We start from the raw sequence: 22,746 nt of genomic DNA, 5'->3' as shown, positions 1-22,746 counted from the left end.
TCCCCCATCTCTCTTCGCTCTTGTTTTATCTTTCCTATCGTGTCTGTACCCTTGAACATTGATCTCCCAGTCCTGTCCCTCCCTTAGCCATGTTTCAGTAATAGCTATGATATCCCAGCCCCAAGTACCAATCCATGCCCTGAGTTCATCTGCCTTACCTGTCAGACCTCTTGCATTGAAATAAATGCAATTTAATCGAGACTTCTTTTGCTCTCTGCCCTGCTTTCTCAGACCATCCGACCGGTCATGTTTTGTACAATGCCCATTTTTATTTCTCTAAGCTTTCCTGGACCCATTCACTTAGTTCTCAACGGTCTCTGTACTATGGCCCTTTTTGTTTTTTGACTTTGGTTTCTCTGCCTTTCACTTTTCCCCTCACTGCCTTTTGTTTCTGTCCCCACTTTACTCCTGTCTGACTTGCTGCATCGGTTCCCTTCCCCCTACCACATTAGTTTAAACCCTCCCCAACAGCACTAGCAATCACACACACACCCCCGGTCCCCCGGACATTGGTTCCTGTTCTGCCCAGGTGCAGACCGTCCAGTTTGTACTGGCCCCCTCCCCCAGAACCGGTAACAATGCCCGAGGAATTTGAATCCCTCCCTCTTGCACCATCTCACGAGCCACGCATTCACCCTATCTGTCCTGACATTCCTACTCTGACTAGCTCATGGCAATGGTACCAATCCTAAGATTACTACCTTTGAGGTCCTACTTTTTAGTTTAACTCCTAACTCCGTAAATTCAGCTTGTAGGACCTCATCACGTTTTTTACCTATAGCGTTGATGCCTGTATGCACCATGACAGCTGGCTGTTCATCCTCCCCCTCCAGAAATAGCCGCTCCGAGACATCCTTGACCCTTGCACAAGGGGGGCAAAATGCCATCCTGCAGTACATCTTGTAGATGGTACACACTGCTGCCACTGTGTGCGATGTTGGAGGAAGTGAATGTTTGTGGAAGGGATGCCGCAAGCGGGCTGCTTTGTCCCGGATGTTGTTGAGCTTCTTGAATGTTGTTGGAGCTGCATTCATCCAGGCAAGTGGACAGTATTCCATCACATTCCTGACTTGTGCCTTGTCAGTGATGGGCAGGCTTTGGGGAGTCTGGAGGTGAGTTAGGGGCTGGTTTAGCACACTGGGCTAAATCGCTGGCTTTTAAAGCAGACCAAGGCAGGCCAGCCAGCAGCATGGTTCAATTCCCGTACCAGCCTCCCCGAGCAGGTGCCGGAATGTGGTGACTAGGGGCTTTTCAAGTAACTTCATTGAAGCCTACTTGTGACAATAAGCAATTTTCATTTTCAGATGCTCACTGCAAGATTCCGAGCATCTAACCTGTTCTTGTAGCCACAGTATTTATATGGCTAGTTCAGTTTCCGGTCAATGGTAATCCCCAGGATGTTGATGGTGGGGGACTCAGTGATAGTAATACCATTGAATGTCAAGAGGCAATTGTTTGATTCTCTTTTATTGGAAATGGCCGTTGCCTCACACTTGTGTGGCACGAATATTAGTTGCTACTTGTCAGCCCAAGCCTGGATATTGTCCAGGTCTTGCTGCATTTGGATGTGGACTGCTTCAGTGTCTGAGGAGTCATGAATGGTGCTGAACATTGTGCAATCATCAGCGAACATCCTCACGTCTGACATGATGGAAGGGAGGTTATTGATAAAGCGTCTGAAGATGGTTCTGCCTCGGATACTACCCTCAGGAACTCCTGAAGAGATGCCCAGGGACTGAGATGGTTGGCCACAACCATCTTCCTTTGTGCCAGGTATGACTCCAAGCAGTGGAGAGTTTCCCCCTGATTCCCATTGACTCCAGTTTTGCTGGGGCTCCTTGATGCCATACATGACCAAATGTTGCGTTGATATCAAGGGCGGCCACTCTAACATCAACGTCTGGCATTCAGCTCGTTTGTCCATGTTTGAACCAAGGCTATAATGAGGCCAGGTGTTGTGACCCTGGTGTAACCCAAACTGAACGTTAGTGACCAGGTTATTGCAAAGTAAGTGCCGCCAGATAACACTATTGAGGATCCCTTCCTTCACTTTACTGATGACTTGGAGTAGAATGACAGGGTGATCATTGGCTGGATTAGATTTGTCCTGCTTTTTCTGTACAGGTCTTACCTGGGCAATTTTCCACATTGCTGGCCAGATGCCAGTGTTGTAACTGTGCTGAAACAGCTTGGCTAAGGGCGCAGCAAGTTCTGGAGGACAAATCTTCAATACTATTGCCAGAATATTGTCAGGGCCCATAGCCTTTACAGTATCCAATTCTGCTGATAGCCCACAGCATCTCATGGATGTCCAGTCCTGAGTTGCGAGATCTGTAATGAATCTATCCCATTCAGCATGATGCTAATGCCACACAACACTATGTAGGGTATCCTCAATGTTGAACTTCCATTCATGAGATGTGGGGGACACTGGCTAGGGCTGCCTTCTTGAACATCTTGAGCCCATGTGTTGCAGAAACACCCACAGTGCTGTTTGGAAGGGAGTTCCAGGAGTTTGACCCAGAGATACTGTAGGAACCGTGATATTTCCAAGTCAGGATGGTGTGTGGCTTGGAGGTTCTCATGTGTCTGCTCCCCTTGTCCTTCCTGGTGCAGAGGCACTGGTTTGGAAGGTGCTGTTGAAGGAATCTTGAGATCCTGCAGTGCAGCTTGTAGATACTATTGTTCTTTAGTAGTTCTTGTGCCAATATGAAAATAAGATGACAAAATGGATTGTTGGAAGTGATTGAGAAATCGAACAAGATGTCATGGAGGGAACAGTCCCTTTGGAATGCCAGTGAGGGGACGGGGATCAGGAAACGTGTTTGATGTTGACATCATGCCGGAGGTGGCAGAAATGGTGGAGAATGCTCCTTGTCAGCTGAAAGGTGAGAGCAGAGTGCTGAAATTGTGATGGATACAGTTAAGGGTGCTATCAGCTGCTGTGGAAGGGAATACTTGCAAAGGAAGACAGCAGTACTGCAGTGGAAAGGGGCATCAGAGGACCATGCAACTCAAACTTGGCGAATGAAATAGAGTCTTTCCGGGGAGAGGAATGGAAGAAGTGCCATCTTGTGAGGTTTAGCGGCAGACACCGGTTGGCAGTCCACATCTGGAAATGGGAGGCGCAGGTGTCAAGGTGGGGAAGAATCAGAGATGGTCCTTGGGTATGAATTTGAAATGAAGCCTAAGAATGAGATACCGTCACTGGATAAGGAGGTGAGGCAGAGGTAGGGTGGGGGAAATGTGAGTCGAACTGGAACAACAAAAGTTTCTATCTGCTCTGTGAAAATGCCCTGTCCCGGATGATCCATTTTCTTTTCCTCCGACCTCTGTACTTGCTTGAAACCTGTTTTTGTACGATATATAATCACTACAAATAATGAGAATTGGAATATAATATATAAATTCCAATTCTGGGCAGCACGGTGGCGTAGCACTATCACGGCGCCGAGGTCTCAGGTTCGATCCCGGCTCTGGGTCACTGTTCGTGTGGAGTTTGAACATTCTCCTCGTCTGCGTGGGTTTCACCCCCACAACCCAAAGATGTGCAGGGTAGGTGGATTGACCACACAGAATTGCCCCTTAATTGGAAAAAAATAATTGGGTACTCTTAATTTAACATAATAAATAAATAAATTCCAGTTCTGCTGAGCTGAATCATTGCACCGCCCCCCTCGATCTCTGCTGGTGTGTGAGATGTGCAACAGCCACAGTATGGAGCTGTTCTGCTGCAGGGAGTGTGCAGCTAGTTTCCCCTCCCCCCACCACTGGGGTCCTTCCGGCCGTGGCCACGCCCAGGGAAACCGCTCTATCTCCAGCAGTGTCCGGGCCGTCTGCCGCAAAGCCCGCGCGCACGCGCGAGAAGAATGTTCTTTATTCTTATCGCCGCAGACTTCGATTTGGAAATCAAAGGCTTCCCGGGAGGAGTAAAAGGGAGGAAAAAAAAGTAAAGGGGACGCCGATTGGTGGGGGGCAATTAGGTCGGGCGGGTGGGATAGACGGCGTGAGGACTGGGGTTCTGGAGGTTGACTTGATCAAAGATGGCGGCGGTGAAGTTGGGCCTGTATCTGATCCTGGCTTCAAGGTGAGTCTGGGCTGGTGGCCCAGGTGAGCGGTGAGCCCTCCTCCAACGCTGCTGGTGGTCGGCCCCTTCTTCAACTCGTCTGAATGAACTCAGGAAGTGTGCAAATGTCCCGTCCCTCGTCTCCTCCAGGGTCATTCCACAGGCCTGCTGAGCAGTGACATTGTGTCCTGGGAGACCAGGTGGCTCCAGCATTGTGGTGTCCCTCAGGTGGCAACGACATGGGCGGGCTCCGCCGGCAGCACCTGTCGGACCCCCAGTCTCCACCGCCTGAAAGGGGCGAGGGCAGCAGGTAGGTGTGAACACCGCCGCCTTGCCATCCTCCGCACGCCATCCCCCGACCTGCGGACAGGTCAGCCGTTCCATCACTGCCGCTGGGTCAAAATCCCTCCGGCGTGGCACGTGGACTGTGGCGGCTCCCCCACCCCTCCACACCACCTGCTCGACGACAATCCGGGATGGGCAACAAACGCCCGCCACTGCAGATGGTGAAATTTGAATTCAATAAAAATTGAAAGCGGAACAATGACCATTGTCGTAAAATTCTGGTTCACTCAAGTCCTTTAGAGAAGGAAATCTGCCTTCCTTACCTGGTCTGGCCCGCATGTGACTCCAGACCCACAGCAATGTATTTGACTCTTAATTGGCCCCCTCAAGAGCAATTAGGGATGGTCAATAAATGCCGGCACAGCCTGCGACGGCCACGTCCCGTGAAGGAATTTTTTTAAAATCCCGTGATAGAGCAAGTTTTTAAAAAAGGAAATTCTTTGACAACAGCATTTTAGAGCAAAATTAGAGAGTCCGCCGGGTCAGGAGATTCTGGCAGTAGAACCGGAGGTCTGCCCAAAGAGGCAGCTGAGAAGTCGGGTCGTAAAGGAGGAGAGAGATGAAGTGATTTACGGAAGAAATTCTTGCCGAGGACCTCGGCATTGCTACCACTGGCGGGAGTGTTTAAAATTAGGGACACTCAGGAGGCCAAAATTGGAGGATGGCAGAAATTGCAGCGGGTTTGGGGCTGGAGGAGATGACAGAGATGTGGAGAGGGGGGAAGCCGGAGAAGCCGGAGAGGGATTTTAAAATGAGGATTTTTAAAGTCAAGGCATTGTTCAACCAGGAACCAATCTGGTCAGCGAGCACAAGCGTGATGAGTGAACGTGATTTGGTGCACAGATTTCATCAAAATACGGGCAAGATGACCTCAAGCCTCCGGTGGCCAGAATGTGGGAGACCGGGTGGGAGTGTGTTGGAGCAGTCAAGCCTGGAGGTTTAAAAAAAAAAGGCAAATGTGAGGGTTTCAACAGTGGAAGAGCTGAGACAGAAGCCGAGTCGATGGAATAAACTGTGTTAGTGATGTTGCGGATGTGTGGTGGAAAGCTTATTTCTGAACCAAGCAAGTCGTGATTAGGTTGGTTCAGCCTCCGTCAGTCGCCAGGGAGGGAGGTGGAGTTGGTGCCTGCCGAGCAGGGACATTGGTCGATTTCAAATACATTCAGCGGCCGAGGGGCAGCGTGTGGGTGATAAATAAGAGGGGGGTCAAGGAAGATCCTTGGGAACACCAGAGGGTCACGGTCTGGAAGTGAGAGAGAGGAGTTGTTACGGGCAATTCTTCGGCTGCAATAAGAGTGGAAGGATATTGTAATTCACTTGGAGCAACAAACAGCTTGTAATTGCACTTCAGTTTGTTTGTGTTGGTCTTGGGTGGACGCTCATTGCGTTTGCAGCTGAGAAACAGGCCATTTGCTACAAGAGACTCCTGCCTATGTTTGTACTGCACGCAAACAAAGAACAAAGCAAACCTCCTGACTTGTTATCGTGTTTGTTAGTGAAAAGATGCGTTTCCAGAGATACATGCAGCCCGGGGGCGACAGATGGATTGACTGTTTTCTGCATTGGCAACATTTGAGTTGGAAATAAAATTGCAATATTAACGCCTGTTCTAAAACTAGCAACTTGAATCTGATGGGGAACATGTTTATTTTTATAGCAGAGCCCTGCAATGTCTCTCCTCCCTCCTTTGACCGAGCTGAACTTCATTGCTGATTTAATTCCTCTTTTTATAGAAAACCCACAGGCCGGTTGGTGAAATGCTTGTCCTGCACACGGAGATGGAGTGGGAATGGCCCGGGATATCAGAAGACTCTGAGACCATCACCAGCATTCTGCGTTCCCTGTAAGCTATTCAAAATATCAACCTTTTTTTTCCCCCCAATCAGCCATGGGATGCGAGCAAGCATCTTTGGTAAGGACAGCAGCTGTTGCCCACCCCTAATGGCCCTTGAGACGTGATGGTGAGCCGCCTTTCCGAACCACAGTCCGTAACTGTTCTGTTGCGATTTGATATGGGGGTGAGGGGTGAGAGGAGTCAACGCCATTACTATTGGTCTGGAATCAAATGTAGGCCAGGTTAGGATGGCATGAGGGACAAGCAGGGTAACCTGCTCACTGAAGCAGAGGGCATAGCAGTGGTACTAAATGAGCACTTTGCTTCTGTCTTTACCAAATTAGAAGCTGGTGACAACGGCCTAGTTGAAAATGTGGGTGTTGAGTAACTGAGCAAAATAGTGACAGATAAAGAATGGGTGTTAAAAAGGCTGGCAGCACTCCAGGTAGAGAAGTCGCCAGGCCCAGATGCGATGCATCCTTGATTGCTGAGAGAGGTAAGGAAGCAAATTGCAGAGCCGATGACAGAAATTTACCAGGCCCCTCTATACACCGGATTAGTCCCATGGGACTGGAGGATTGCAAATGCCATTGTTTAAGAAAGGGGCGAAGGATAACCCACGAAACTACAGACCTCTCAGCTTGACATCAATGGAGGGAAAACTGATGGAGGCCATAATAAGGGATAAGATAAATATATACTTCAGAGAATAATAAGTTAATACTCGTCAACATGGCCAAGGGCAGGTCATGTCTGACAAATTTAATTGAGTTCTTTGGTGAGGTGACACAGGCAGTGGATGAGGGCTGTGCTGTGGATGTTGGAAATTTGGACTTTCAGAAAGCATTTGATATGATGACACATGGCAGCTTGTTTCGCAAATGAAAAATGTTTGGGATGATGGGTCCTTGGCAGCATGGATTAGAAGTTGGCTAAGAGATTGGAAACCGAGGGTAGGTACAGATGGGCATTTCTCAGACTGGAGATGAGTATTTGAAAGCGGTGTTCCCCAGGGCGTTTGGGACCCTTGCTTTTTTCCGATTTATATAAATAGTTTAGAAGAGGGCGTTGAGGGCGAGATCTCTAAATCTACAGATGATACTCAGCTGGAGAGAATAGTGAATTGTGAGGAAGATGCTGAGTGACTGCAGAGGGACATTGAGCCGGTATTGTCTCCCTGTCTTTCTTCTACCAAAATGCATTACCTCACATTTTGCTGCATTGAAGTTCATGTGTCAGGTGGCCAACTTGTCAATGATACAAGGTTTAGGGGAGCAGAGGGACCTCTGGGTTCAAGTGCATAATTCTCTGAAGGTGGCCAGGCAAGTTGAAACAGTTGTTAAGAAGGATTGTGGCATCCTTGGGTTTATGCATAAGAGTAGAAAAGCAAGGGAGTGATGCTACACCTCTATAAATCATAGGTCAGACCACATTTGGAGTATTGTGTTCAGTTCTGGGCACCTTATTTAAGGAAGGATGTTACAGCCTGGAGACAGTGCAGAGGAGATTTACTAGAATGATACCAGGAATGGGGAATTTTAGATCCAAGGAAAGATTGGAGAAATTGGGTTTGTTGTCCCTGGAGTATAGAAGATTAAGAGGCGACCTTATTGAGGTGTTCAAAATTCTGAATAATTTTAAGAGGAGAAAGAAGGATATTCTGTTTCCACCGGTTGGTAACTCAGTGACTCGGGGTCACAATTTCAAGATGGTCAGCAAGAGAGCTCGGAGTGAGATGAGGAGAAACTTCTTTACTCCAAGAGTTGTTGAGGTTTGGAATGCGCTGCCTGGGAGAGTGGTGGAGACGGATTCCAGAGGCGGTTTCAAAAGAGAGCTGGATACATGTGTGTAAGTGATAAATCTAGAGGGCTGCGGAGATAGGGCTGGGGAATGGGACTAGCTCGATCGCTCTCCCGGGAGCCAGTGCCGAGATGATGGGCCCAATGGCCTCTTTCTGTGCTGTAAAGTACTATCATTCTATTTTCTTCCCCGAAGGATGTGAGTGAACCAGATGGGTTTTTAATCACCTTCAGGCATCTCAATGTCACCAACATTGATACCAGCTCTCTAATCCCAGATTGATTTCATGAACCAAATTTAAAATCCGCAGTTTCTGCAGTGGGATTTGAACTCGTGTCTCCTGCATAATTCACCCAGGCCTCTGGATCCCAGCAAGGTAACCACAATGCTAGCGTTCCCAGCACCAGCTCAAGATTGAGTCAAAGTTCTCGCAAACACATTTGATGACCTTAAGACAGAGGGGCAGAAGTAGGCCATTCAACCCACCGAGTCTCTCTGCCATTCTATCAAATCATGACTAATATGAAATTCTGATCCTCAACTACACTTTCCAGCCTTCTCCTCTCCCCGCCCTACCTCAGCCTTCAACATGCCCCAAGACCCAGCCCCCCCAGCCCTCTGCTGATTCTCTTTATTGCCAGTCGGATCCGTTCTCAGTTTGTGCAGGCACCGTCGACTCTTGCTGAACCAGACTGTTACATTGATATGTTTTGGTTTAAAGTAATTCTCAGTGACTTGATACATCCTCCCACACAGCGTTGAGCCCTGAAACCCAGGAAAGTTGTTGACCGGTGGTGAATCAGCTATCGTAGTTAGCCCCAGTGACCTGCGGGTCGGATGAAGTGGAGGGGATGCGGGGGCAGAATTCAGCCACACTTCCAGCTGCTGATTAGTTGCCACTGGCTACAGCTTCAGACATGCACATACGTGTGGCTGCTTGCAAAGGGCTCAGTTGCGAATGTCAAATGCCTTCTGGAAATCCAAATAGATCACGTCCGCTGGTTCTCCTTTGTCTAATTTCCTGGTTACCTCTGCAAATTCTAACAAATTTGTCAGACCTGACCTCCCTTTGACAAAGTGCTGATCAGTCCTATTTTACCGTGCATTTCCAAGTACTCCACAATCTCATCTTTAACAATGGACTCGAAGATCTTACCGACTGAAGTCAGGCGAACAGGCCTATAATTTCCTGCCTTCTGCCTCCCTTCTTAAACAGTGGTGTTACATTAGCCATTTTCCAGTCCTCTGGGATCCTCCCTGACTCCAATGATTCCTGAAAGATCATCACCAATGCCTCCACAATCTCCTCAGCGACCCCTTTCAGAACGGTCCGGGTGATTTATCCACCTTCAGACCTTTCAGTTTCTCCAGAACCTTCTTAGAGATGGTCATTCCGCTCACCTCTGACTGTCTCAAGTTCTGCTAAGTTTTGTTGTATCGATCATGTTGTACCTCACAGTTGTATTCATTCAGAGAGTCTAAGCTTGTTACATCTTTCGGAACTGATTCATTGAATACCAAATTCAAGTGCACGGAAAGTGTGCACACACACCTGGGCTTGAGCTTCACAAGTGGCAAGTTACATTCATGGCGCACAAGCGTCGGGCAATGACACTCTCCTACAAGAGAGAATCTAACCATTTCATCTTGACATTCAATGGCATTACCATCACTGAATCTTCCGTTATCACCATCCTGAGTTGACCATTGAGCAGAAACTGAACTGGACTAGCCACGTAAATACGGTGGCTACAAGAACAGGTCAGGTGCTCGGAATCCTCTGATGAATAACTCACCTCCTGACCCCCCCCGAAAGCCTGTCCACCATCTACAAGGCACAAGTCCGGAGTATGATGGAATACTCTCCACTTGCCTGGATGAGCGCAGCTCTAACAACACTCAAGAATAAGCTCAACACCATCCAGTCACCCCATCCACCACCTTAAACATCTACTCACTCCACCACCGATGCACAGTGGCAGCCGTATGTACTCTCTATAAGATGCACTGCACAAACTCACCAAGGCTCCTTTGTTCGCATCTTCCACACCCATAACAGCTACAAGGACAAGGGCAGCAGATACCTGGGAACCCCAAGTTGCCCTCCCAAGTCACACACCATCCTGACTTGAAAATACATTGGCCGTCCCTTCACTGTCTCTGAGTCAAAATCCCGGAACTCCCTCCCTAACAGCACAGTGGGTGTGCCTACACCACAGGGACCGCAGCGGTTACAGAAGGCAGCTCACCACCACCTTCTCAGGGGGCAATTGGGGATGGACAATAAATGTTGACCTAACCAGCGACACACACATCCCGTGAATGAATAAGAAAATATGTTCCTGGGTGCAAAATAAAGCAAAATTGACAGTTATCCAGATGGAGATGTTGTGTGGGATGAACAAAAGCATGGTCAGATTGGGAGGTTTTACTGCCGTCTTTGAGGAGAGAGAGGGAGAGAGAAAAGGAGAGGTTTAGAGACCACATTCCAGAAGTGAAGTCCAGGCGACTGAAGGTGACAAGTTTGGGGCTGGAGAGATTGCAGAGAAATGGGGGGGGGGGGTGCTGGATGCAATAGAACACCAGACGTATAATTTGGAAACGGATTTGGACGGGGTGTTGAGAACGAGGGATTTAGAGGGTGACGGGCGGAAGGCTCTGTCAGAGGGGACACCGGGCGGAGGAGCCTCCAGATAGTTTGCACACTGGCATGACGCATAATCTCTGAGTGTTAATTATACCTGGCAGCCCCATGGGCGATGCGACCTGATTGGCTTGAAGCAGCTTAATTACTATGCTCAGTTGGTGAGGCGCTGAATCATCCCTCTGATCATGAGCCTGAGATAACGTTGCTTCAGTTCTGCAGTCATCAGCCACTGCATTGCTCTCAAGCTGCTGCCCACAGTATTGCCAGTCACCATTGCTTTCAACAGACACAAATGTGTGGGACAAGGGAGGTGAATTCCCATCATTTGGAGCTGCGGGGCAATTTCTTTTGAAAGAACCCGATGGCTGCATCCTCTTTCTCGCGTGGTAACCTGTGTTTAATCTCTCTCAGTTCCTTCTCTGACCTGAATTGGTTGGAGGTGAAATTCTTTGTCGCCTTTCCTAACTCAGGCTGCGCTGAATCAGGTGTTAGACAATTGAGGTCAGAGTAAATTAGAAAGAGGGAGTGGATGCGTTGACCGAGCAAATTTCTTCAATGCAGTTTATACCTGCCGTGCAATCTGTCAGCAAGACATGGGCGAGTGTATTCGGGGTTGTCTAAAAAATACACGTGTTCCAAGAATTGTTGAACAGAATATTCTCAAGACGGCTGATTGAGAGGCGCTGTTTTAACCTTGGGTTTGTATCATAGCCTTGGAGTGATTCCCTGAGTCAGCAAAAAGAGGAATTCATTATTTAATCAATTATAATTCTTGCTTCAGTTTGTTACATTTAGAAACAGACTTTATCAGACATATCCCTTCAAACAATCTGTGTAACAACAATCCGATCTTGTTAAAACACGGACAAAAAAGCAGTGCCAGGCATCTTGCATCTTCCCGTCCCAGCCTCCCCGAACAGGCGCCGGAATGTGGCGACGAGGGGTTTTCACAGTAACTTCATTTGAAGCCTACTTGTGACAATAAGCGATTTTCATTTCATTTTTCATTTTTCTCCTCCATATCTTTTCATACCACCATACCATACAATCCATGCAAGGCCATTCGGCCCGTCAAGTCTGCACTGACCCTCTGAAAACACTCGACCGAGACCCACTCCCCCCGCCCTATCCTCCTAACCCCACCTAACCTGCACAACTTTGGACTGTGGAGCACCCGGAGGAAACCCACGCAGACACGGAGAGAATGTGCAAACACCCCACCGACAGTCACCCGAGGCCGGAATTGGACCCGGGTTCCCGGCACGGGGAGGCAGCCGTGCTAGCCACTGTGCCGCCACACACCTGAAACGAGACCAGTGCTTGACCCCCACTCCTGCAGTGTCAAACCTGGCAGCCCCCACTCCATGCAGGTCTTGCTCACCCACAGGAAGAATTTATTTTCCCTGAGTCTTGTTGCTGTGGGTGTTTATCAGGCTTGACTTGATGTTCATGTGGGGGAAGTGCTGCTTCTGGTCCACTGTTGATAGGCCGCCTTCCCCTGGGTTTGTCTTCTCCTGCCCAAGTCTACTTGTTCTTTCTCCAGCCCTGGAAAGTACAGCACACACTCTTTTGGCCAACTGAGCCGAGGTTATGGAGCAAACATCCACTTCCGGCGTTGTAATCATCGATGGTGGCCACCACTGACAGGCGTTTGCACCGATGGCACCTGGAGGAAGGAATGTTGACGGGCAGATTACCCATCCCGTGCATTTACGAACACAAGTGAATTTCTTCATCTGAACAATGAAGGGAATGTTCCCTTCCAGTCGGGGAACACTTCAGCAGTCGAGGGCATTCAGCCTCTGATCTCCGGGTAAGCATTCTCCAAGGCGGCCTTCAGGACCCGCGACAGCGCAGAATCGCCGAGCAGAAACTTATAGCCAAGTTCCGCACACATGAGTGCGGCCTCAACCGGGACCTGGGATTCATGTCGCATTACATTCATCCCCCACCATCTGGCCTGCCAAATCCTACCAACTGTCCTGGCTTGGTACAATTCACACCTCTTTAACCTGGGGTTACCCCATCTCTGGATCTGTAAAGATTTAATCACCTGCTAATGGTCGCATTCCAAGCATTGTCTGGCATCTTTGAATTTGTCTATATATATGTTTCTGGAACATACCTCTTCATTCACCTGAGGAAGGAGCAGCGCTCCGAAAGCTAGTGACATCGAAACAAACCTGTTGGACTTTAACCTGATGTTGTAAGACTTCTTACTGTGCTCACCCCCAGTCCAACGCCGGCATCGCCACCTCATAAACATATAAGGCACTGCTGTGAAGTGACGACAATTGGGAATAAAGTTTGGACGATTCCCAAGGCACTGACGTGATGAAGTAGGTGTCCTATTTGTCCCAAGCATGTGCCGATTTCCTCATTTTTGGCAGGCACTTCCTTTATTGTCTGTCAGGTGCTGCTGTTCTGTCACCGGCCACCAGGTGGGGCGTCAGAGTAGTTCAGGAGGCTGCCCTGTGGTGCTTTGCAAATAATGATCACAATCTGAACTATTGTCACAAGTAGGCTTACATTAACACTGCAATGAAGTTACTGTGAAAAGCCCCTAGTTTGGGGGGAGGTGTGGTCTCATGGGACAGTGTGTGTCTATTTGTGTGCATGGGGCACTCTCACCTCTGGGCCAGACGCTCTCCGTTCAAGTCCCACCCAGGACGTGATGGCCAGACAGATTGACTATCGGCCCAATCAATGTGCCTAACAGGAGACTTTCCTGGTCAGCTCTCGAATGCAATGGCAGATTACTTTGCCAAGCACAGTGATGGGCCAATCAAATATACGTGCCTGGTTGCCAACACCCTCTCAGGGCAGGGTAGCTAAAGGAGGGGATGAATCCTGTGTTACATGTACAGCTTGGGTCTCCCAAATTCTGTGGAAAACAAGCTCGATGCAGGATTAGACTGGGCCGAAACAGAGCACCTCAGGCAGCAGTGCTTCCTGTCAATCCCGCCCAATGTCTTGCCGCCCTCTGGGGCGAGACAACGTCATCATTCCGAGAGGGTAAGTCAACCCTGGTGTTAACCCATTGTCTTGTTGCCTTTTGTTTTCCAGCGAGAAGTATGTTTATCCAGACCCAGGACACACCAAACCCGAACAGCTTGAAGTTTATCCCCGGCTGTCCAGTGTTGGAATCGGGAACAATGGATTTCTCCGCACCTCGGAGTGCCTTCTGTTCACCTTTGGCCCGGTACAGTATGTCACCATTCCCATTGGTCCTGGTTTGGGAGGAAATGGAAGCCAAGTGCAGGGAAATCTGTCAATCTCAGAATTGAATATCCTGCCGGGGCCTGAGCATTGCTGGATTAGAAAATCCCACGGAACCCGGTCAGGAGAGTGTAAAATCCAGGGCCATCGTCGTACGATAAAGACACTGGACTTGCCATTGAGGTCTGAGATGAGAAGAGTCACTCAGAGGGTGAATTTCCACCCCAGAGGGTTATGGGAGCTCAGATGTTGCTTATGTTCAAGGCTGAGATTGGGAGACATTTGGACAATGAGGAATAGGGAGAGAGCAATCTCCCTATTCAGTTAAGTTAGAAGATCAGCCATGATCCATGGAACATATCGAGGAGTTTGATTTACTCCTCCTCCTGTTTCTTCAACTCTTAAAGACTGGCGTCACTAAGATTCAACGGGAAATTATTTGAAGATAGAAGGTCGACCGTGACCACCTTCAATTACAGGACTGGTTCAAACAGGACGGGTTACACCTGGGGGGGGGGGGGGGCAGTATTTGCTGGAGTGGCTAAAACTGAAAAGGCAGGAGGATGAGAACCAATGCAAGGAGTCCGAGGAGGGGGAATCGAGGACAAAAACAAAAGACAGAAAGGGGAATAAGTGATAGGCAGAGAAACGAAGGGTCAGATTCAAACAGGGCCAGAGTGGAAAATTTTGCGAGCAGGACAGGTCATGTTAAAAAGACGAGCCTAAAGATTTTGTGCCTTAACGCGTGGAGCATTCCCAATAAAGCGGTTGAAGTGATTGCACAAATAGATGTAAACGGGTTTCATATAATTGGGATCGGGGAGACATGGCCGCAGAGTGACCACGGATGGGAACTGAATATCCAGGAGTACTCCGTATTTAGGAAGGACAGACAATAAAGAAAAGGTGGTGAGGTTGCAGTGCTGGTTAAGGAGGAAATTAATGCAATCGTGAGGAAGAATATTCGCTCCGACAATGTGGAATCTGTATGGGGAGAGCTGAGAAACAACAAGGGGCAAAAAATGTAAGTGAGCAATCTCGACCCCCAAACAGTGGTGGTAATGTTGGGAATGGCATCAGAAAGGCAATTGGAGACGCATGCGATAAAGGACATCTGTAAATATGGGTGACATTCACCTGCATATGGATCGGGCAAATCACGATTAGTCACGATACCAGAAGGAAGGAATTTCTGGAGGGTATCGGACATGGTTTTCTGGACCAATACGTCGAGGAACCTCTGTGAGAACAGGCCATCCAAGGCTGGGTATTGTGTAATGAGAAGGGAATCATTGACAATCAAATTGTGCGCAACCCCTTGGGGAGGAGCGACCATAATATAACAGAATTTTGCGTCAAGGTGGAGAGTGACGTAGTTGATTCTGAGATTAGTGTCCTGAATCTTAATAAAGGAAACTACAGTGATATGAGGCGTGAGTCGGCTATGATTGATCGAGAATGTTACTCAAAGGGATGACTGTGGATAGGCAATCTAAACATTCAAGGAGCGCATGGGCGAAACTGCAACAATTGTTTATTCCTGCCTGGCAAAAAGTGAAACGGGAAACGTGGCCAATCCGTGGCTGACAAAGTTAAATTAGAAATAGGATTTGATCCAAGGAAAAAGCATACAAATCTGCCAAGAAAAAGAACAGACTTGAGGATTGGGAGCTGATTAGAATTCAGTAAAGCAGGACCAAGGGATTGATTGAGCAGAGTGCGAGTGTAAGCTTGCAGGGATCGTAAAGATTGTCTGTAAAAGTTTTGACAAGTCCGTGGAGAGAAAAGGGATTGGTGACGCTAAAAGTAGGTTCCTTACAGTCAGAAACTGGGGAATTTGTTAGAAGGGACAAAGAAATGGCTGAGCAACTAAATACATACTTTGGTTCCATCTTCACAAACGAGGACACAAGTAAGATACCAGAAATATTGGGGAACGCAGGATTTAGTGAGAGGGAGGGACTGAAGGAAATCAATATTAGTAGGGAAATGGTGTTGGGGAAATTGATGGGTTTGAAGGGTCATAAATTCGAGGCCTGATAATTACATCCCAGAGAACGTAAGGAAGTGGCTCTAGAAATAATGGATGCATTGGTGGTCTTCTTCCAGGATTCTATAGACTCTGCAACAATCCTACAGCTTGGAGGGTAGTTCATATAACTCCACCATTTAAAAAAGGATATCAGGAGGGAAAACAGGTAAGCCTGATGTGATAGTGGGGAAAATACTAGAATCCAAGACTTTATAGGAGAGCACTTTGAAAACAGTGTCAGGATCGGACAGACTCAACATGGATTTATGAAGGTGAAATCATGCTTGACAAATCTGCTGGAATTCTTCGAGGAGGTAACTATGAGAGTTGAGAACGGGGTGCCAGTGGATATAGTTTATTTGGACTTTCTGAAAGCTTTTGACAAAGTCCCACGTAAGATAATAGCATGTAAAATTATAACGCATGGGATTAGGGGAAATGTATCGCGATGGATAGAAAACTGGTTGGCAGACAGGAAACGAAGAGGAGCAATTAAAGGGTCTTTTTCCAAATGGCAGTGACTAGTGGGGTATCACAGCGATCAGTGCTATTGAGTTGGATGATCAGCCAAGATCATAATGAATGGCGGAGCAGGCTCGAAGGGCCGAATGGCCTCCTCCTGCTCCTGTTTTCTATAAGAGCCTCATTTAAAGGTGAGGGAATCTTGTTGCAAGCAAACCTTCTGGTGGCCCACAGTTTGGAGGCAGCCTGCGATCAGGCTGCAGTTGTTTTGAGATGGATTGTGTGACAGAATCAAGGGTTCCAGAGATATTACTCGATCTGCCTGATGGACGCAGGGGTGAGAATGAGCCTGTTCTGGTGGCCTGCCGAATTGTGGACGGAGTGGATTGCTTTTCTCGCTCCCAAGCTGCTTCATAACCTCCAAAGCGACGGTCGCACTCTTTCAGCTCGTGGGTGTGGGTCTGTGCGAGGTTCTATTTACTGCTACGTCAAAGATAGCAACGGCAACTTGCATTGAAATGTCACAGCAGTAAAATTACCGACAAAAACCCTCACCGAGCTAAAGAGGGAGACTGCGATAAGTTCAAACATTAGAACTGAAAGGAACATGGCTGCTTCCACTCCCTTGCCTGGTTGCAACCAAACAGAGACCAAGAGCAGAGGGAAGAGGTGGGTTTCAGGAGCGCCTGCCTGACAGGAGATGAGGAAGGTGGAGAGATTTAGGGGTGAGTCTGCGAGCTTGGGTCGGAGGCGTTTGGCAACAAAGCCATCAGTGAGAGTACGGATGAGGAGATCCGGGGGGGAACGGGACGGGACGGGGGGACGGATGAGGAGGTCCGGGGGGGGGTGGTGGATGGGCGAGAATTGGTGGAAGGTGAGGGGCCTTTGACAGCTCCGGGGACGGGACACCCCGGCAACCGCCACCCTCCAATGGGCAGAAACAACGCTGCCATTTTACTTTGAACGGTTTTGTTCCTTTGCTCCGCAGACAGCTGTTCCGGATTGACGGAGTGAAAGGAGTTTTCCTCGGGCCTGACTTCATCACCGTCACCAAGGTAAGACCACACTGCACTGCCGCCCTCTCCAACGTGACAAAAGCAGAGTGAAGGGCAGATTTGACTGGAGGAGTTGGAAACCATCCACAGTTCTGACGCCTGAATTCGGAGCAGGAGGAGGCCCTCAGCTCCTCGAGTCTCCTCTGCCGGTCAGGAAGATCGTAACCCCTCAACTCCTAATTTGATTTGCCCAATCTGTGTGAAGATTAAAGTCACCCATAATTACAGATGTTCCTTTATTGCATGCGTCTCTAATTTCCTGTTTAGTGCCACTCCCCAACATCACTGTACAGTTTGGGGGTCACCCACTAGCGTTTTTTGTCCCTTGGTGTTTCTCCGCTCGACCCATACAACTTCCACGTTGTTGGAGCAAATATCCTTCCTCACAGTTGTGTTAATCTTTAACCAGCAATGCAACTCTGCCGCCTTTATGTTTTTTGTCTGGCCTTCCGAAAGACGGAATACTCCTGGATGTTCAGTTCCCACCCCTGGTCATCCAATTGGAGACGTCAGCGAAGGAAATCCCTGCTCCCTTTTTTTTTTCACCAATTAGTAAAGTTTAAATGCCCAAGTGCGTCAGTGAATCGGGGGGGGAGATCCCGTTCAAATCCAGTTCCAAATTGTCAAAATAATGGGTAGCGACAAATGCGCTGCATTAAACGTGCAGTCATGGATGACGTTTCCTAAAATATCTGTTTTTACTGCGTGAAATAAATAAATTCTCAAGCCTCGGGAACGAGCCAGCGGATGATTAAGTGAGGCGACATTACTGAAGGATATTGCGGTTATTGCCGCAAAACAGTTGTTGTATTTCTACACGGGCCGTCCGACCAGCATCGGAATGGATTTGTAGCAGGCAGTCGAAAATGAAATCGATCCGCTGTGAGAATCGGTCATGATCTCATTGAATGGCAGAGCGGACCCCATGGGCCGAATGGCCTACTTCGCCTGAGGGTCTTGATCCCTATTCCGGCTGCCCCACTCGGAAGTCTGTTGTGTGTTTGTTCCTTCAGGACCGCTGGCCCTGGGGTTAGCTTACTCCTCTTCCATGGCCTGGTCAGACCTCATTCTACCTCCTGGATAGATATTAGCCGACCTGCCAAATGAATTAACTGAGCCGAAACCATTCTAGATGATTAAAAATAGCACATCCAATAGTGTAAAATCTCAAGCCGTCGAATTGTCTTCCCGGCCTGATTAGGCCTGGACATGCACTGCGAATATTTAGCCATCATCTCCCAGCCCAATAGCAGTTATCAGATTCGACCAACGTCAAACCTCCTGTGAAACCACTGACCAACAAGAGCTGCTTATCGTCACTCTCGATATTTGCTCTCCATGTGCGACGGAGGAGTGGCAGCTGGCTGAGTGACAGGCATCGCTGCTCGACTGTAATAATAATAATCATCTTTATTAGTGTCACAAGCAGGCTTACATTAACACTGCAGTGAAGTTACTGTGAAAAGCCCCGAGTCGCCACACTCCGGCGCTTGTTTGGGTACAGAGGGAGAATTCAGAATGTCCAATTCACCCAACTAGCACGTCTTCCAGGACTGTGGGAGGAAACCGGAGCACCCGGATGAAACCCACGCAGACATGGGGAGAGCGTGCAGACTCCGCACAGACAGTGACCCAAGCCGGGAATCGAACCCGGGTCCCTGGCACTGTGAGGCAACAGTGCTAACCACTGTGCTTCCGTGCCGCACAGCAGGGGTTGGTTACCAAGTTGAGGCCTGGAAGAGGGTTACCTGCGAAGTGATCTGCGCCAGCAGAACAGGAATAATAGGGAGGAGAGAGATCACGTCTGCGAGGTGTGCGTGAGCCCCCTCACCCTTCACAATCATAGTCGTCAGACAGTGGGAGGAACCCTGTGTTTCTCGTCGGGTAAAGCTGGCCCTGCCAGGATCGGGCAGGCTTCCAGCAGAGATGGAATATTCTGTTGATGGCTTCCTCTGAGTTACTCAATCCAACGTTGGGGCATCACGGTAGCACAGTGGTTAGCACTGCCAGGGTCCCAGGTTCGACTCCTCGCTGGGTCACCGTCTGTGCGGAGTCTGCACGTTCCCGCCGTGTGTGCGTGGGTTTCCTCCGGGTGCTCCGGTTTCCTCCCACAGTCCAAAGACGTGCAGGTTCGGTAGATTGGCCATGATAAATTGCCCTTAGTGTCCAAAAAGGTTAGGAGGGGTCATTGGGTTACGGGGATAGGGTGGAAGTGAGGGCTTAAGTGGGTCAGTGCAGACTCGATGGGCTGAATGGCCTCCCTTTGCACTGTATATTCCATGTTCTCTGTATGTCTCTGCAGAGAAACATTCCCGTCATGGATAGAATGGATCGATCAGACAAGTTAGATCATGTGAGAAACGTATACCCATTTCCGATGATTTCCAAAACAATCAAAAGTGGGATGAGGAGTGCAGCACGGTGGCGCAGTGGGTTAGCACTGCTGCCTCACGGCGCTGAGGTCCCAGGTTCGATCCCGGCTCTGGGTCACTGTCCGCATGGAGTTTGCACATTCTCCCCGTGTCTGCGTGGGTCTCACCCCCACAACCCAAGATGGGCAGGCTCGGTGGATTGAACACGCTAAATTGCCCCTTAATTGGAAAAAATTAATTAGGTACTCTAAATTTTTTTTAAAAGAAGAAAAAAAAAGTGGGATGAGGAGAAAATAATCTTCGGCAGCACGTTAGTACGGTTTGTAATGTCTGACCTATATGGATATCGGGAATCAGGTTCAGCATTTCAAAAGGAATTTGGTTAACGATTTGAAAGCGGAGAATATTACAGGGCTACATGGAATCTCGGGGTGCTGGGACTAATCGAATAATTCTTTCACAGAGCTGCCACAGGTACGATGGGCAGAATGGCCACTTCCTCTCTTAACTCTGATTGTGTTCCATGTGTTCCCAGGCAGATGGCGAGGTGGAGTGGAAGCTGCTCAAGCCGGACGTGTACGCCACCATCATGGATTTCTTTGCCTCTGGCCTCCCGATACTGACGGACGAAGCTCCACGTTCTGATACAGGTGGGTGCAGCAGCTGGGCCGCCGCTCGACCCGAACCCAGAACTCTGCGACGAGTCAGGCTGCAGCCAAAGCTAAACGCTGCTCCTCCAGTCTCCCTGCCTTCGTGATGCCTTGGATTTTGTCTCCCAAAGCAGGCAAATGAGAAGGTGGAAGGTGGATGGAGATCAGGAGCAGAAACCTTGGCCGCTTGACTCCGCTTGATCCTGGGCCGCAATTCAGCGTCACTGCTGCCGTCCCGATTTGTGATTTTGAGGGCTTGATTTCCGAGCGACCCTGAGCTGCAGGTCCTCGGGTTGTCTGAGGTGAGACCTTTGGAATAGAGTGTGTTCAGACCACGACTAAGGCCGAATCATTAAACCCTTTGCAGAAGCAAGCCTTCTGAGTTGGTTAATTGCGAATGGAGGTTGTTCTGATGTTCTTCCCTGTCTGAGTCAGAAAGCCCGGACGTGCAGAGGAAAGTTGGAGGTCGCCTCTCAGCTTTCAAGATGTGACACCCGCCCCTGCTGAACCTCACACAGGGGCACATCTTTTCATTGGAATTTATCAATAGGATGGGGTGAAGAAATGATGTGGAGATGCCGGTGTTGGACTGGGGTGGGCACAGTAAGAAGTCTTACAACACCAGGTTAAAGTCCAACAGGTTTGTTTCAAATCACGAGCTTTCGGAGCACTGCTCCTTCCTCGGGTGAATGAAGAGGTCGGTTCCAGAAACATATGTATAGACAAAGTCAAAGTTGCATGACAATGCTTTGAATGCGAGCATTTGCAGGTAATTAAGTGTTTACAGATCCAGAGAGAGGGGTAATCCCAGGTTAAAGAGGTGTGAATTGTCTCAAGCCAGGAGAGTTGGTAGGATTTCATAAGGCCAGGCCAGATGGGGGCTGAATGTAATGCGACATGAATCCAAGGACCCAGTTGATGCCGCACTCATGTGTGCGGAACTTGGCTATAAGTTTCTGCTCGGCGATTCTGCGTTGTCGCGCGTCCTGAAGGCCGGCTTGGAGAACGCTTACCCGGAGTTCAGAGGCTGAATGCCCTTGACGGCTGAAGTGATCCCCGACTGGAAGGGAGCATTCCTGCCTGGTGATTGTTGCGCGATGTCCGTTCATTCGTTGTCGCAGCGTCTGCATGGTCTCGCCAATGTACCCCACTTCGGGACATCCTTTCCTGCAGCGTATGAGGTAGACAACGTTGGCCGAGTCGCACGAGTATGTACCGCCTACCTGGTGGGTGGTGTTCTCACGTGTAATGGTGGTATCCATGTCGATGATCTGGCACGTCTTGCAGAGATTGCCATGGCAGGGTTGTGTGGTGTCGTGGTCGCTGTTCTGAAGACTGGGTAGTTTGCTGCAAACAATGGTTTGTTTGAGGTTGCGCGGTTGTTTGAAGGTAAGTAGTGGAGGTGTGGGGATGACCTTGGTAAGATGTTCATCTTCATCGATGACGTGTTGAAGGCTGCGAAGAAGATTTAGTAGTTTCTCCGCTCCGGGAAAGTACTGGACGACGAAGGGTACTCTGATGGTTGTGTCCCGTGTTTGTCTTCTGAGGAGGTCGGTGCGTTTTTTTGCTGTGGCGCGTTGGAACTGTCGATCGATGAATCGAGCGCCATACCCCGTTCGTACGAGGGCATCTTTCAGCGTCTGTAGATGTCTGTTACGCTCCTGCTCGTCTGAGCAGATCCTGTGTATACGGAGAGCTTGTCCATAGAGGATGGCTTCTTTAATGTGTTTAGGGTGGAAACTGGAGAAGTGGAGCATCGTGAGGTTATCCGTGGGCTTGCAGTAAAGCAAAGTGCTGAGGTGACCGTCCTTGATGGGGACGAGTGTGTCCAAGAATGCAACTGATTTTGGAGAGTAGTCCATGGTAAGTCTGATGGTGGGATGGAACGTATTGATGTCATCGTGTAGTCGTTTCAGTGATTCTTCGCCGTGGGTCCAAAGGAAAAAAATGTCATCGATGTATCTGGTGTATAACATCGGTTGAAGGTCCTGTGCGGTGAGGAGGTCTTGTTCAAACTTGTGCATGAAGATGTTGGCATATTGAGATGCAAATTTGGTCCCCATGGCTGTTCCGTGCGTCTGGATGAAGAACTTGTTGTCGAAGGTGAAGACGTTGTGATCCAGAATGAAGCGGATGGGTTGCAGAATTGCGTCTGGAGATTGGCAGTTGTCGGTGTTGAGTACTGAGGCTGTTGCAGCAATGCCGTCGTCATGGGGGATGCTGGTGTAGAGTGCCGAGACGTCCATTGTGACGAGGAATGTTCC

General features: G+C 49.0%; 1 protein-coding gene across 2 annotated transcripts in view; it reads left to right on the top strand.

The window, feature by feature from the left end:
• The first annotated feature begins 3,818 nt into the window (after positions 1-3,818).
• The window catches only part of LOC140396857 (NFU1 iron-sulfur cluster scaffold homolog, mitochondrial-like), a 32,632-nt gene continuing 13,704 nt past the window's right edge, over positions 3,819-22,746 (top strand). The window contains exons 1-5 of one of the 2 annotated variants that reach the window (XM_072485642.1): positions 3,819-4,087; positions 6,145-6,254; positions 13,759-13,894; positions 17,394-17,460; positions 20,368-20,482. In XM_072485642.1, coding sequence (XP_072341743.1) covers positions 4,044-4,087; positions 6,145-6,254; positions 13,759-13,894; positions 17,394-17,460; positions 20,368-20,482 — 472 coding nt within the window. In that variant the 5' untranslated portion in view covers positions 3,819-4,043. Of the gene's footprint in view, positions 4,088-6,144; positions 6,255-13,758; positions 13,900-17,393; positions 17,461-20,367; positions 20,483-22,746 lie in introns of both variants that reach the window. The other variant, XM_072485643.1, reaches the window with a different exon arrangement.

The sequence above is a fragment of the Scyliorhinus torazame genome, chromosome 20 (genome assembly GCF_047496885.1).
Source record: "Scyliorhinus torazame isolate Kashiwa2021f chromosome 20, sScyTor2.1, whole genome shotgun sequence".
Lineage (NCBI taxonomy): Eukaryota > Metazoa > Chordata > Chondrichthyes > Carcharhiniformes > Scyliorhinidae > Scyliorhinus > Scyliorhinus torazame.
This window is presented reverse-complemented; position numbering and strand designations above follow the sequence as displayed.